Source organism: Ictalurus furcatus, chromosome 12, assembly GCF_023375685.1.
Source record: "Ictalurus furcatus strain D&B chromosome 12, Billie_1.0, whole genome shotgun sequence".
Classification (NCBI taxonomy): domain Eukaryota; kingdom Metazoa; phylum Chordata; class Actinopteri; order Siluriformes; family Ictaluridae; genus Ictalurus; species Ictalurus furcatus.
In genome coordinates, this window is record NC_071266.1 from 10,888,300 (window position 1) to 10,902,196 (window position 13,897).

A 13,897-nucleotide genomic window follows, 5' to 3' on the forward strand; every position below is an offset into this window, starting at 1 on the left:
GTGGAAACATTATGCTTTGGGGTTTTTTTTCTGCTAAGGGGACAGGACAACTTCACCGCATCAAAAGGACGATGGACGGGGCCATGTACCGTCAAATCTTGGGTGAAAACCTCCTTCCCTCAGACAGGGCATTGAAAATGGGTCGTGGATGGATATTCCAGCATGACAATGACCCAAAACACACGGCCAAGGCAACAAAGGAGTGGCTCAAGAAGAAGCACATTAAGGTCCTGGAGTGACCTAGCCAGTCTCCAGACCTTAATCCCATAGAAAATCTGTGGAGAGAGCTGAAGGTTCGAGTTGCCAAACGTCAGCCTCGAAACCTTAATGATTTGGAGAAGATCTGCAAAGAGGAGTGGGACAAAATCCCTCCTGAGATGTGTGCAAACCTGGTGGACAACGACAAGAAACGTCTGACCTCTGTGATTGCCAACAAGGGTTTTTAAACCAAGTACTAAGTCATGTTTTGCAGAGGGGTCAAATACTTATTTCCCTCATTAAAATGCAAATCAATTTATAACATTTTTGATGTGCGTTTTTCTGGATTTTTTTGTTGTTATTCTGTCTCTCACTGTTCAAATAAATCTACCATTAAAGTTATAGACTGATCATTTCTTTGTCAGTGGGTAAACATACAAAATCAGCAGGGGATCAAATACTTTTTTCCCTCACTGTATATATATATTCTCTACGCACTATGTCAGCGTCTCCATAAAAGGCGGCGAGGTCGAGAGGAGTGCGTCCGTTCTTGTCCGTGTGATCGATCTGCGCTCCTTTCTCCACCAGCAGCTCCACTACGCTCTTCTGGCCCTTCAGACACGCCCAGCTCAGTGGTGTCAGTCCTTCCTTATCCACTGCTGTCATGCATGCACCTGCATCACACACGCACACGCACACGCACACACACACACACACACACGCACGTACGTGAGCACGTTTGAAAAAAATCACACGCATGCCACCTCTGGGAGCACCTCTCTTTATCCGAGGTCAGCGGACTCACCCCGTGAGAGAAGGAAGTCCACAGTGGTCACGTGACCCTCGCTGGCTGCAACCATCAGCAGAGAGCGGCCATGTTTGTCGGAGGCGTCCAGCTCGGCGCCATGCTGCAGCAAAAGCTCTACCACCTTACGAGACAAAACAGGAAACACAACCATGACTCATTTTGTTTCATGAACAAGTTTATTCTAAAAAATATGTTTCCATTATATGATTAAATGCATTATGTTAAGACTATGAAAACTTTTACTTTCTTTGTGTGTGTGTGTGAATGAAATCTTGTGCAGCTTCCCAAACCTGTATATTTTATTGATTGTAATACACTGGAAATTGGAGCCTCAGATCTCAGCTTTGACGGGTAAAAGAATAAAAGTAAGTGCACCCCTTGGCCTCCTTAACGCACGTTGTGAATTTGGTGAAAATCAGAGAATGTTGAATTGTTCACCCCAGAAACCATAAAAGGTCCTTAATGTTTTTTGGGGAAGGGGGGGGGGAATCTGACGTTTCCCAATTTTTGTGAAATTGTGTGCCCACTGTGAATTTAGCATAATGTATTACAGAATTACATTTTGGTAAAGATTTTTCGCAGCAAAAAGACGTTAAGGGGTTAACATTTGGGGGGTGAAAATGTATGCATTGAACAGTATGCATTATGGTCAAGACTAACACAGGAGTGCACGTAGTTTCCGTTCCTTCATGCTCCAGCACAGAGATCTGAGCACTATATTGTATGTTGGAACTGTCTAGAGAGCGCTAACTCATGTTATAGCAGCCATAAACAACTGTTTCCTCAATATTCTCTTTTTTCCTCTCCAAGTTAGTAAAACAAAAACAATGCAGTTTGCCATGTTATGATTACACACAGTGCTTAATCTGTTTGTGTGTGAATAAGCTGTTACTATAGAAACAATAATTCATTAGCACAAGTGTATAAATATGAACACTTTTATAAAAAAAAACAAACAAAAAAAACAACCCATTAACTTAACTGAGCTCTTAGTCCTACAAATAAAAGGCAATCTAAAAATTTGATCTATAATGGAAATCGAACTGGAGGATGGAGAGGTTTAATCCGTGGATTAAGGACCCCACCTGTGTGTGTCCGTGTTTCACAGCAGTGTAAATGGGAGTCACACCCCTGCGGTTCGGCTGTGTTATTGCGGCCCCCTGTTCCAGCAGGAACACACACTCGTCCAGCTTGCCCCGGCCAGCAGCAGCACTCAAAGCTAAAAGCATAATAATGAAGACAAGTCGAACTACTCTTATACAGAGGCTGATAATTCTATTAGAGAGATCATTCAGGACTATTTTCACACTGGTCACACACCACTATCTACATAATCACATAAACACACCTGTCTCTCCCCATAGAGTGTCATGGCCATCCATTTGCACACTGAGTTCATTCTTATTCAGGGCCAGCAAGTTCCTCAGCACCTGAGGATGTGTACATTACAAAACTGAGCAATTATTTCAAGATCATATAATACAGGCTTGTCCCATAAATCCAGCATCATAGGGTCAATGTATATCTTTATGGATCATGATGTATCTGAGTGAATATACTAAAAGAAAGAAGGAATCCAAATAATCCTACTCTTGAATTTTTCTACTGAGAAAAAATGGTGAGCAAATTCTGCAGGATTTATGGGACACCCTTTCAAAAATAGAAAGAAACCAAAATGAGCTGACTTTTAGCTTAAAACTACAGAGAAAAGCACAAAGCAGTCCTAAATCAAGCCCTCTGTATTAATATATGCTATAAGGCCAAACTTTTGTGGACACCTGACCATCACGTATATGCTCTTTGAACATCCCATTCCATCCTAAATGTGTTCAGTGGGGTTGTGGGGGTCAGGGCTGTGTGCAGGACACTCGAGTTCTTCCACCTTCTTCCAACCTTCACACACCATGTCTTCATGGAGCTCGCTTTGTGCACAGAGGCATTGACATGCTGGAACAGTGCTTGAGTTCCAGTGAAGGGAAATTATAAAGCTACAGCATACAAAGTCATTATATACAATTGTGTAGTTCAGACTTGGCAAGAGTTTGGGGAAGAAGCACAAATTAGTGTGATGGTCAGGTGTCCACAAACCTTTGGCTTTATATTGTATACAATGGTTATAAAAAGTCTACACAGCCCTGTTAAAATGGCAGGTTTTTGTGATGTATAAAAAAGTAAGTTTTCCCATCCTCGATGTGAAATTACAATGTATTAAAATGAAGTGAAAAACAAACACTTTAGGAAAAATATGGAGAAAAAAACAACTTACAATAACCGGGTTGTATAAGTGCGCACCCCTGGGGAATCTTATGTTCATAAGTAATCATCATACAGCTGTCATCAATGAATTGATTCTGATTAACCCCAAATAAAGATCAGCTGTTTCTGTAGGATTTTCTTCACATCTTCTTGGTTTCATCTGAATGCTGAAGCCACGGTCCACAAACAGCTGACCGCATGTACCATATCTCACTTGGTGAAAGGTATTGATCAGGAGAGGGGTATAAAAGAACATTGTTTCCAAAACATTAGATGTACTATGGAACACTGTACATAGTACACACTACGGAACCGCAATGACATCACCAAGAAAGGGACGTCCGTCCGAAATTTATAAAAGGACAAGACACAAACTTACCAGGGAGGCTTCCAAGAGACGGCAACATTAAAGGAGCTGCAGGAATATCTGACAAGTACTGAGTGCTCTCTGCATGTGACAGCAATCTCTCGTATTCTTCACCTGTCTGGACTATGGGCTAGACGGAAGCCCTTTCTCAGAAAAAAAATAATCCAAGCTCAAAGAAATCACCCCAAACTACATGGCAAAATGTGTTATGGTCTGATGAGACCAATTCCACAAGGTATAATAATTCCATAATTCCAAAAGGTTTGTTTAGTGGAAAAACAAACAAACAAACAAACAAACAAACCCCACCAAAAGTACACCATACCCATGGTGAAGCATGGTGGTGGCAGCATCATGCTCTAGGGCTGATTTCCTTCAGCCAGAACTGGGGCTTTTATCCAAGTGTTGTGAATCATAAATAGCTACAAATACCAGTCGATTTTAGTGTAAAACCTTCAGGTGTCTGCTGGCAAGCTGAAGATGAGAAGGAATTTCACCTTTCAGCATGACACTGACCCACAGCATACACCCAAATCAACAAACGAACGGCTTCACCAAAAGAAGATCAATGTTTTTGAATGACCGTGACAGAACCCAGACCTGAATCCAGTTCACAGTCTGTGCACAGGAAATGCCCTTACAGTCTGACCCATCTAGAATGTTATTGTAAGAAAATATTGCCAAGTCAAGATGTGCCAAGCTCTTAGACTCTTACCCAAAAAGACTGAGGGGTGTAACAAAATCAAAAGGCTCTTCAACAAAGTAGCCTATTTGTTTAGGGGTGTGAACACTTATGCAACCAGGTAGCTATAAGTTTTATTGTTTTTTCCCCCTACAATGTTTGATTGTTTTTCACTCCATTTTAATACGTTGTAATTTCACATGGAGGGTAGAAAAAGTTCTGACATGATTTATTTCAATCACAAACACCTGCGAGTTTTAAAAGGGCTGCGTAGACTTTTCTATATCCAAAGCATCATAAGCAAAATATCTTCCAATATATTGTCACAACCGAAGCCCGTCCTGATACATTATATCATAATCAAAACTCCTTCCAATATACTTTATTTCATAACCAAAACACTGCATCATAACAAAAAAATGCCTTCAAATGAATGATGTTTTTATTCAGAACTCCTTCTTATTATGTCATAGCTGAAATCCTTCTCAATACATTACATCATCACCAAAACCATTCCAGATACATTGTGTCATAAGTGAAACACTTCCTAATACACTGGGCGAAACAAAACTCCTTCCAACACATTGTGTCAAAACCGAAACACTTCCAGACACATTACATAACAGCACATGTGAGGGATTAGCCACTTTCTAGCAAGCTGGGATAGAAACACTAACACTGCTGATCCGGATGATGATAAATTCATGAGCAGCACCTTCAAAGTTTTCATTTACCCAGGCGTCCATATTAATTGGGAAGTAATTGACGTTAATGATTTTTTCTTCTGTGTGTGTGTGTGTGTTACCTGTACATGTCCCATGCTGGAGGCAGCGATGAAGGCTTGCTGCACTACTCTGCTCCTGGGGTTTTGCTCTGACTGTGTGGGGTCTGAGCTCCAGTCCTGATCCAGCAGATACTGCAGAATTTCAGCGTGACCTCTCAGAGCAGCGTGAACCCCCGCGCACTGTCCGCTCTTATCCACGTGATCCACCTGGTGTGCAAGTTCAGTCAGAATTAAAGTGAAATCATTTCCGGTATTTACTGATCTGGCATCTGTGTTTATTTCGTGATTTGGTGTGCGTAAACAAACGTATCAGTGATGTGTATACATAATTTAAAAAAAACAAAACTGATCGTACACAATATTTTCTCAACACCTGGACAGGCTGCTCTGACAAGGAACGACAACATTAACAGATTAAAGATGGATCTTAATGAAATATTAAAGAAAAATCTAGAGCACCAGTAGTGCACTGTAATACACTGCTTATTACAACGCTTCAAGGAATAATACGTGTGCTTTATTTTTTTGGGTCGCTGTACAGTCTTAAACTAGGACACCCATTTCATCCTGACATATTTGATTAATAATGGAAAATGAGAACTGAATATTAAGCAGATGAGACATCCTGACTGACCTTTGCCCCCTTTCTGCAGAGTAGGTTAACCACGCCCAGGTGTCCGGCGGCCGCGGCGTAACACAGAGGCGTCATGCCGTTCTCGGATGCTCCATCCACAGGAGCCCCAAACTCTAGCAGGAGCGAGACCATTTCCAGGTGACCCAAGTGAGACTGTACACACAGCACAGGGGCGCTGCTGAGCACCTCGGTGCGGTAACACACACTCGCTCCGCCCAGGATCAGTAGCCGGGACACCTGAGGGAACAGTGAGCGACAGGTGGAGATAGGTTCTGTGTGTTTATACCGACTAAACCCTGGTTCGTATTTACTGATCGACTAGCAAAAACTACGCTCACCTAGTCTTGTTAAATCAAGTGGCTTTTAAACAAACCATCAAACCCCCATAAAAACGTGTTCTTGACTTGGCCTTGACCCGCATAAAAACTAGTCTTGGCCTCAGGACTTGACAATAGCGGAGCAAGAGAGTAATAAAAAAAGCCTTCAGCCAACACAAACACATCATAAGATCCCTTTTAAGCCTTTTAAGCATACCGATGGCGTTTTTCTGAACTAATTTAATGCTAGGACGCGTGTCATGGCCGAATGAAAGCAGGCAGCCTCTTTTGATTGCTCGGCTCGCCTGGTAATGGAAACCTGATTAGGATGCGGGATGAAGCGGGATCTATTGAAAGCAATGGAAACAGAATGTCATTTATTCATCTAAACACACCGCGGGAATTAATGAGTGGCTCTTCAACTGCCGAGGAGGTTGGCGTGCGCTCGCACACGTACGTGCATACAAACAAAGTGACGCATTTCAGGAAAGTGAGGACAGAGAGAAGTCCAGGCTTAGGCCATTATAACATATAATAGAATGAACGAATGAATCTAATTACGTAAGCTCGTTTTGCGGTGGGCGTCAAAAGGCTTCCCATCCGAGTGACTCTGATGTTCGCGGAGTTAAAGGCTCAGCATGTGTCACACTCTCTAACTGCTCGCTTCATTGTGTGAAGGACAAGGATGTGAACTGGCGCATGGCGGTTGTGTTAACTCACCTTGACGTTGGGCGTGTAGAGGTTTCTGAGGGAGGAAAGAGCAGCGGACAGGCTGTCTGTACTGTTACTGATCCACAGGGCCTGGAGAACGCTGGAGGACACGCCCGTCCTCTTACTAAGCCCCTGCGAGGAAAAGAGCGCGTCACATCGCTAACACCTTCTATGAGGTGATAAATGGAAGATGTGCAAGATTATTAAGGTGAGTGGGAAACTCTAATGACTTCATCATTCTATCAGATTATACACTTCATATTCTTTCTTTTTTTTTAGTAGTGTGTTTTCCTAAGCGCTGTCTGAAGAAATGACTTGAATTTTTTTAACATTTATATAGAGTATCTCACAAAAGTGAGTACACCCCTCACATTTTTGTAAATATTTGATTATATCTTTTCATGTGACAACACTGAAGAAAAGACACTTTGCTACAATGTAAAGTAGTGAGTGTACAGCTTGTGTAACAGTGTACATTTGCTGTCCCCTCAAAATAACTCAACACACAGCCATTAATGTCTAAACCGCTGGCAACAAAAGTGAGTACACCCCTAAGTGAAAATGTCCAAATTGGGCCTAAAGTGTGAATATTTTGTGTGGCCACCATTATTTTCCAGCACTGCCTTAACCCTCTTGGGCATGGAGTTCACCAGAGCTTCACAGGTTGCCACTGGAGTCCTCTTCCACTCCTCCATGACGACATCACGAAACTGGTGGATGTTAGAGACCTTGTGCTCCTCCATCTTCCGTTTAAGGATGCCCCACAGATGCTCAATAGGGTTTAGGTCTGGAGACATGCTTGGCCAGTCCATCACCTTCACCCACAGCTTTTTTAGCAAGGCAGTTGTCGTCTTGGAGGTGTGTTTGGGGTCGTTATCATGCTGGAATACCACCCTGCGGCCCAGTCTCCGAAGGGAGGGGATCATGCTCTGCTCCAGTATGTCACAGTACATGTTGGCATTCATGGTTCCCTCAATGAACTGTAGCTCCCCAGTGCCGGCAGCACTCATGCAGCCCCAGACCATGACACTCCCACCACCATGCTTGACTGTAGGCAAGACACACTTGTCTTTGTACTCCTCACCTGGTTGCCCCCACACACGCTTGACACAGTCTGAACCAAATAAGTTTATCTTGGTCTCATCAGACCACAGGACATGGTTACAGTAATCCATGTCCTTAGTCTGCTTGTCTTCAGCAAACTGTTTGCGGGCTTTCTTGTGCATCATCTTTAGAAGAGGCTTCCTTCTGGGACGACAGACATGCAGACCAATTTGATGCAGTGTGCGGCGTATGGTCTGAGCACTGACAGGCTGACCCCCCACCCCATCAAGCTCTGCAGCAATGCTGGCAGCACTCATACATCTATTTCCCAAAGACAACCTCTGGAAATGACGCTGAGCACGTGCACTCAACGTTTGGTCGACCATGGCGAGGCCTGTTCTGAGTGGAACCTGTCCGGTTAAACCGCTGTATGGTCTTGGCCACCGTGCTGCAGCTCAGTGTCAGGGTCTTGGCAATCTTCTTATAGACTAGGCCATGTTTATGTAGAGCAACAATTCTTTTTCTCAGATCCTCAGAGAGTGCTTTGCCATGAGGTGCCATGTTGAACTTCCAGTGACCAGTATGAGGGAGTGTGAGAGCGATGACACCAAATTTAACACACCTGCTCCCCATTCACACCTGAGACCTTGTAACACTAACAAGTCACATGACACCGGGGAGGGAAAATGGCTAATTGGGCCCAATTTGGACATTTTCACTTAGGGGTGTACTCACTTTTGTTGCCAGCGGTTTAGACATTAATGGCTGTGTGTTGAGTTATTTTGAGGGGACAACAAATGTACACTGTTACACAAGCTGTACACTCACTACTTTACATTGTAGCAAAGTGTCTTTTCTTCAGTGTTGTCACATGAAAAGATATAATCAAATATTTACAAAAATGTGAGGGGTGAACTCACTTTTGTGAGATACTGTATTTAAAGACAAAAAATGTACCAGTGTTTTTACACGTTTCCTAAACTGCCTGGTGTATGAAGAGGGCCCTAAATAAATACATTTATTGACCTTCCAAATGCATTACTTTACTAAATACATTTGTTTAAAAATGATTCATAAATATTATTTAATTAATTTCACACACTTCTGTGGCTGAATCTCAAATTGTAACAGTGTAGACACTACAGCACCGTTCTGTTACACCCTATGTAGTGGGCATAAATAGTGAACACTCGCCGTTTGACGAGTCGGTGAAAATTAGCTAAAGATGGATGTCTCTCTTTCTTGTTAAGCACAGAGTAGCACTACTGCTCATGTTCAGTCTGTCTATAGAAATCTAAAATAATGATAGCATCATTAGTTTTCAAATACTAAATGACTCAAACTATTAAAACTTGATTGTAATTACAAGAGAGACGTATGATTAAGAACTAATTGCATCACTGCTATTAATCAAGCTGTTTATGTGAAATGCGATCATGCTTGCCAGTGTATATGTGCCCTGCTGAGCGTGTCCTCTACCTTGAATATGTGTGCTTTGAGGATGTGGTGACCCAGCTCCATGGTCTGCTGCCTGTTCAGCTTCCCTTCTTGCCGAGAGAGCATGAAGGCCATCAGGGCGTGTCCGCTCCTGTGTGACAAATCAAATAATATTCTATAATCATCATCATCATCATCATAATCACCACCTACATTACTAGTGGCAGTGGAATATCCATTACTACTATTATTCTGTTCCTTCTCTCTCCATTTTCATCTCTCAACGCCTTACTGAATCTCGACAAGAAGATGACACGTGAAAACAGAAAAGTGCTGCTATATTGACGTTCCATACTGTTACGCGACACTGAGTACATTAATGGCACGATGTCCAGCGCTAATGCTAATTGTGAATTAGAAGAGAGGGTCATGTACTGCGCGTACGCCCCACTCGTCTTATCCGATGTGCATTCTAGTCAAGACTACTCATTTCGTGAGACGAGTAATACGAGACACTGCTCCTTAAGGAAAAGAGCTTGTCTTCTCTGCCTTGAGAGTACTTGACTGATATTATGTTTCCAAAACACGCCCGCATCAATTACTCCGTGTCACGCCGGCTGCGCTTGATTAAACGCTGATTAAAAGCCGTCTAGACAGCAGCCCCTCAGCATACGGTTTCTCCTTCGTTCGTTTCTGGACATGTCATCTCTTTTCTCTGAAAGGTCACGCGTGGCTCGCGTCGTGTCGGGGACTTTCGTAAAGTGTCCTCCATATTTGACCAGCGCTAAGTAAGCCATGCCGAGCTTGCTCCACCTCCCGTACACGAGTACAGCTCCATTAGGCCCACTCATGCACGTCCCGGCCCACTCATGCACGGCCCGGCATTTTCCCCCGATAAACGAGAGCGGTGAGTAATGCGTACGAGGGTGGGCAAACTCGCTGAAGAGCTGGAAAAATGAATGGCAGGATTTCAATAAAGTAATTTTCACACCTACGCGGGCATACACAGTGGGTACAACATGAGTAGGATAAAGTGCTTCACGCTGGGGATGGGAACACTGACCTTATGTTATCCTGGATATTTACTGGAGTGAGCATCTCACTCCTCACCGGCAGAGCCACTGGGACGATCCTGTACTGATCTCCTACCAGTACCGGTTTCATTGTTTATGAGCTAGTTTATCGGACATTCGATCACACAGCGTAGCCCTGACAACCACTTTCATGTTTATTTCTTGGAGGAAATGCCACAGTTGGTGATGTATACCATAGCAATACAACAAATACATGATGAGCAGTAAATAAACGCAGGAACCATGAGCACAGTTTCATCAGCCTTGTCTAAACATTTTTTAGAACGGTGTTGCATTTAATGGTTTCTCTTGGAGCTAGGCAATATGACAACATATAATATCAATATCGCAATAGATTTATGTCACAATGCATTTTTTTTTGCAGACATCATGAGTATTGTGATAACGTTTCATGATTTTTTTAATTGAACGACTACAAACTCTGGAAGTACATTTGGTTCCTCTACTGTCCGAATCTTTCAGATTGTTTCTTTTGTTCAATTTCTTTTCAGTGTTAATTCATTTTTATGTACACATTAAATAAAAGTAAAATAATTTTAAAATTTTAATTTTTAAACGCACCACGTTTTGCTTCAAGTTCATTACGAAGCCTGTATATCGTGATGCTTATTGTGTATCGTAGAAATGACTTGAAAAATGATCATTCTGTCATATCTCCCAGCCCTGCTTGTTGTTTATGAGCTGGTGTACTGAGGTATTTACTCACTGCATTAAACATTCCTTTAATCTTAAAGAGGCAACGATACTGAAATGACAGATATATATTGATATGATATTGATATGATGCGTTCCTGTAGGTTCATTCTGTACAACATCAATAAAATCAGACCCTGTCTCACCGAACAGGCTACACAGATACTAGTCCAGGCTCTTGTTATCTCAAAACTGGACTACTGCAATGCACTACTCTCGGGCCTCCCGGCCAGCTCCATCAAACCCCTTCAGATGATTCAGAATGCAGCAGAACGCCTTGTCTTCAACCAGCCCAAGAGAACCCATGTCACACCCCTTTTCATCTCCCTCCACTGGCTTCCTGTAGCCGCCCGTATCAAATTCAAGGCCTTGGTGCTCACGTACAAGACCTTGTCTGGAACAGCACTCTCCTACCTCAACACTCTCCTGAAGGCTTACGTTCCCTCATGCAATCTGTGATTGATCAATGACCGACGATTAGTAGTGCCTACTCAGTGTGGCTCAAGGTCCCTTTCCAGAACCTTCACACTAACTGTTCCTCAGTGGTGGAATGAAGTTCCAACCTCAATCCGGACCACAGAATCTGTCACCATCTTCAAAAAACAGCTGAAGACCCACTTCTTCCATGAACACCTAACTAACCCCCTAAAACACCAACCCCGACATTATCCTAAAAAAACAAAACAAAACAAAAAAACTTACTCTGTCTCTTACACCTCTACTCTGTGCACTTTGCTTCTCTAGAACTCGATTAAAAATCTTGTATGGTAGCACTACTTGTATTGTTCCCTGCTTGATATATCGCTTTGCTTGTATTTCCTCATTTGTAAGTCGCTTGGGATAAAAGCGTCTGCTAAATGAATAAATGTAAATGTACACGATATTGTTGATATGAACCAACCGAAAGTAAATAAACGTTTTGTTCGTAGAGACGTATATACACGTCACGATACTTTGAGACGCACAATGAATGAAAATGATGAATTTCACAGTCTGCATACTTCTGTGCTTTAGTGAATGAAAAGAAATGAAAGGAAGTGACATCGCTGCTCACCTTGGCTCACACAGGAAGTCGGTGCTCTCTCCATCCGCTCTCCATACCAGCCACTCCCTGAAGGACGGGTGGCAGAACATGCGCGTCCTGTCACGCCGACCAATCAGAAAGCAGGAGAGAGCCTCCATGCGTTGCTGGAAGTCGGTCCATTCGAGTGCGCCTTTCAGGCTCCCGGCGTTAAGCGCACGGAACAGCTGCTCATCAGTTAGTGGGTGCAGCGAGGCGAGCGCGACGTTCAGGATGGGCAGTGCGCGCTCGAAAGCTGGCGCCGTCGGGAACCTGATGTTGCACTGAAGCAGGTAGAGTTCAGTCAGTGACACGGGAAGCATCTTGTAATTGGAGCTCTTGATCACCAGGTGGCCCTTCTCCAGCAGGTCCAAGATGAGCTTCAGGTACAGATAGGAGCCTTGACTGCGACCCACCAGGTGCGAGCCCAGCTTAGAGCTGGCCGCTGGCTCGGCCTTGCCGTTGGAGGTGATGTTGGTGAGGATGGAGGCGCTGTGCTCCACACGGTGCTGGACATAGGCGTGCAAGTCGGAAGAGACAGACTTATCATGAGTGTCGTCCAGAGAAATGATGGGGAAAGGTAGCAGGCTGGTGACGTCCTGCGGGAAAGGATTTATAAACACAGAAAAAGGAAAATAATGAAATGATGAAATTGTCTTGTTGCTATAAATCTCTGCTTCATTTTGTTCAAAGGGTATGCAAACTTTTGCTTCATGCAAAACTGAACTTAATTTGGGATTCTAACGCCATGATGCTTATTCTAAGAGTTTGCAGGGACAGAATTAATGTCTATTTATTTACGATTCAGCTATGATTCAAATAGTAACATAAAATAACTTTTATTAAAAGTAAAATCCCAAGGAAATTCTTATCAAAACTGGCTATTCAGGTAGCAGCAATAGCTGTGAAAAAAGTAACCCATTTCTAGATGCAAGTAACAGTCCGGGAAAAGGACATAAAGTACCCCAGTTTACAAGCACCTGCTGTTGCTAAACTCAGAATATCTTTCTCTCTCTCAGTCTCTCTCTCTCACTTGCTCTGGACATCTGCACTGTTGTATCCGAGCCACTGACCCCTCTTACATAAACAGGCTCCCAGCAGGCCACAGTCCAGTCTGTTAACATCGTCTCTGATCAGAACAGGCTCTTTGCTCACTGCTAAACAGCCACAGTGGCCTCAAACCACCAGACAGCAACAGCAGCTTTGATTAAAAATCTTTTAAAAAAATAATTAAAAAGCAGCCAAAGCTATTCCTGAAGTATCACACCTGGTTACAATAAATCATTTAATGCTCCAGTAACTATAAATGGATGAAAAAAAAAACACCCTATGATGTCGTTCTTTCAAATTGATGTGGTATAAGAGGAATAAAACACTTATGTGAAAAGTCCGGGTCGCATCACACCAACAAATCGTTACTTATTTTCCTATAACAGCATGCCTCATTGTGTTTTATTCCACATATAACCTACATATAATGGATTTGATCTGAAAGCTGCATTTTTAGAGAATCTCTTACTATTTAAATACACTCAATGTTTTTTTTTTGAAGAAGAAGAAAACAATAAAAACTTTACTACATTTTTTCCCCAACAATAAAATTTCCCGACAATAAAAACCGGACAGGTAAAGCCACTCCTAAAAATAAGAACGGAAGTAAAATAAAGAGAATTATTTAATTTAAAAAAAGAGAGAGAAAAAATAAGGTATGCATGTGCGTCCCATCAACAAATGAAAAAAAGCAAAACACCATTTAACAGCGAAACAGGAATAAATGAGAGAAATATTTTAAAAATAGAGAAATAAAATACA

The 13,897-nt window shown here is 42.6% G+C and overlaps 1 protein-coding gene across 2 annotated transcripts in view; it reads right to left on the minus strand.

The window, feature by feature from the left end:
• The window catches only part of tanc1a (tetratricopeptide repeat, ankyrin repeat and coiled-coil containing 1a), a 70,757-nt gene that overhangs the window by 8,124 nt on the left and 48,736 nt on the right, over positions 1–13,897 (minus strand). For both annotated transcript variants that reach the window (XM_053637263.1, XM_053637264.1), the window contains 9 exons: positions 12,080–12,684; positions 9,281–9,389; positions 6,767–6,889; positions 5,730–5,966; positions 5,117–5,302; positions 2,355–2,436; positions 2,092–2,225; positions 1,004–1,127; positions 697–872 (listed from right to left, as the gene is read on the minus strand). In XM_053637263.1, coding sequence (XP_053493238.1) covers positions 697–872; positions 1,004–1,127; positions 2,092–2,225; positions 2,355–2,436; positions 5,117–5,302; positions 5,730–5,966; positions 6,767–6,889; positions 9,281–9,389; positions 12,080–12,684 — 1,776 coding nt within the window. The remainder of the gene's footprint in view (positions 1–696; positions 873–1,003; positions 1,128–2,091; positions 2,226–2,354; positions 2,437–5,116; positions 5,303–5,729; positions 5,967–6,766; positions 6,890–9,280; positions 9,390–12,079; positions 12,685–13,897) is intronic.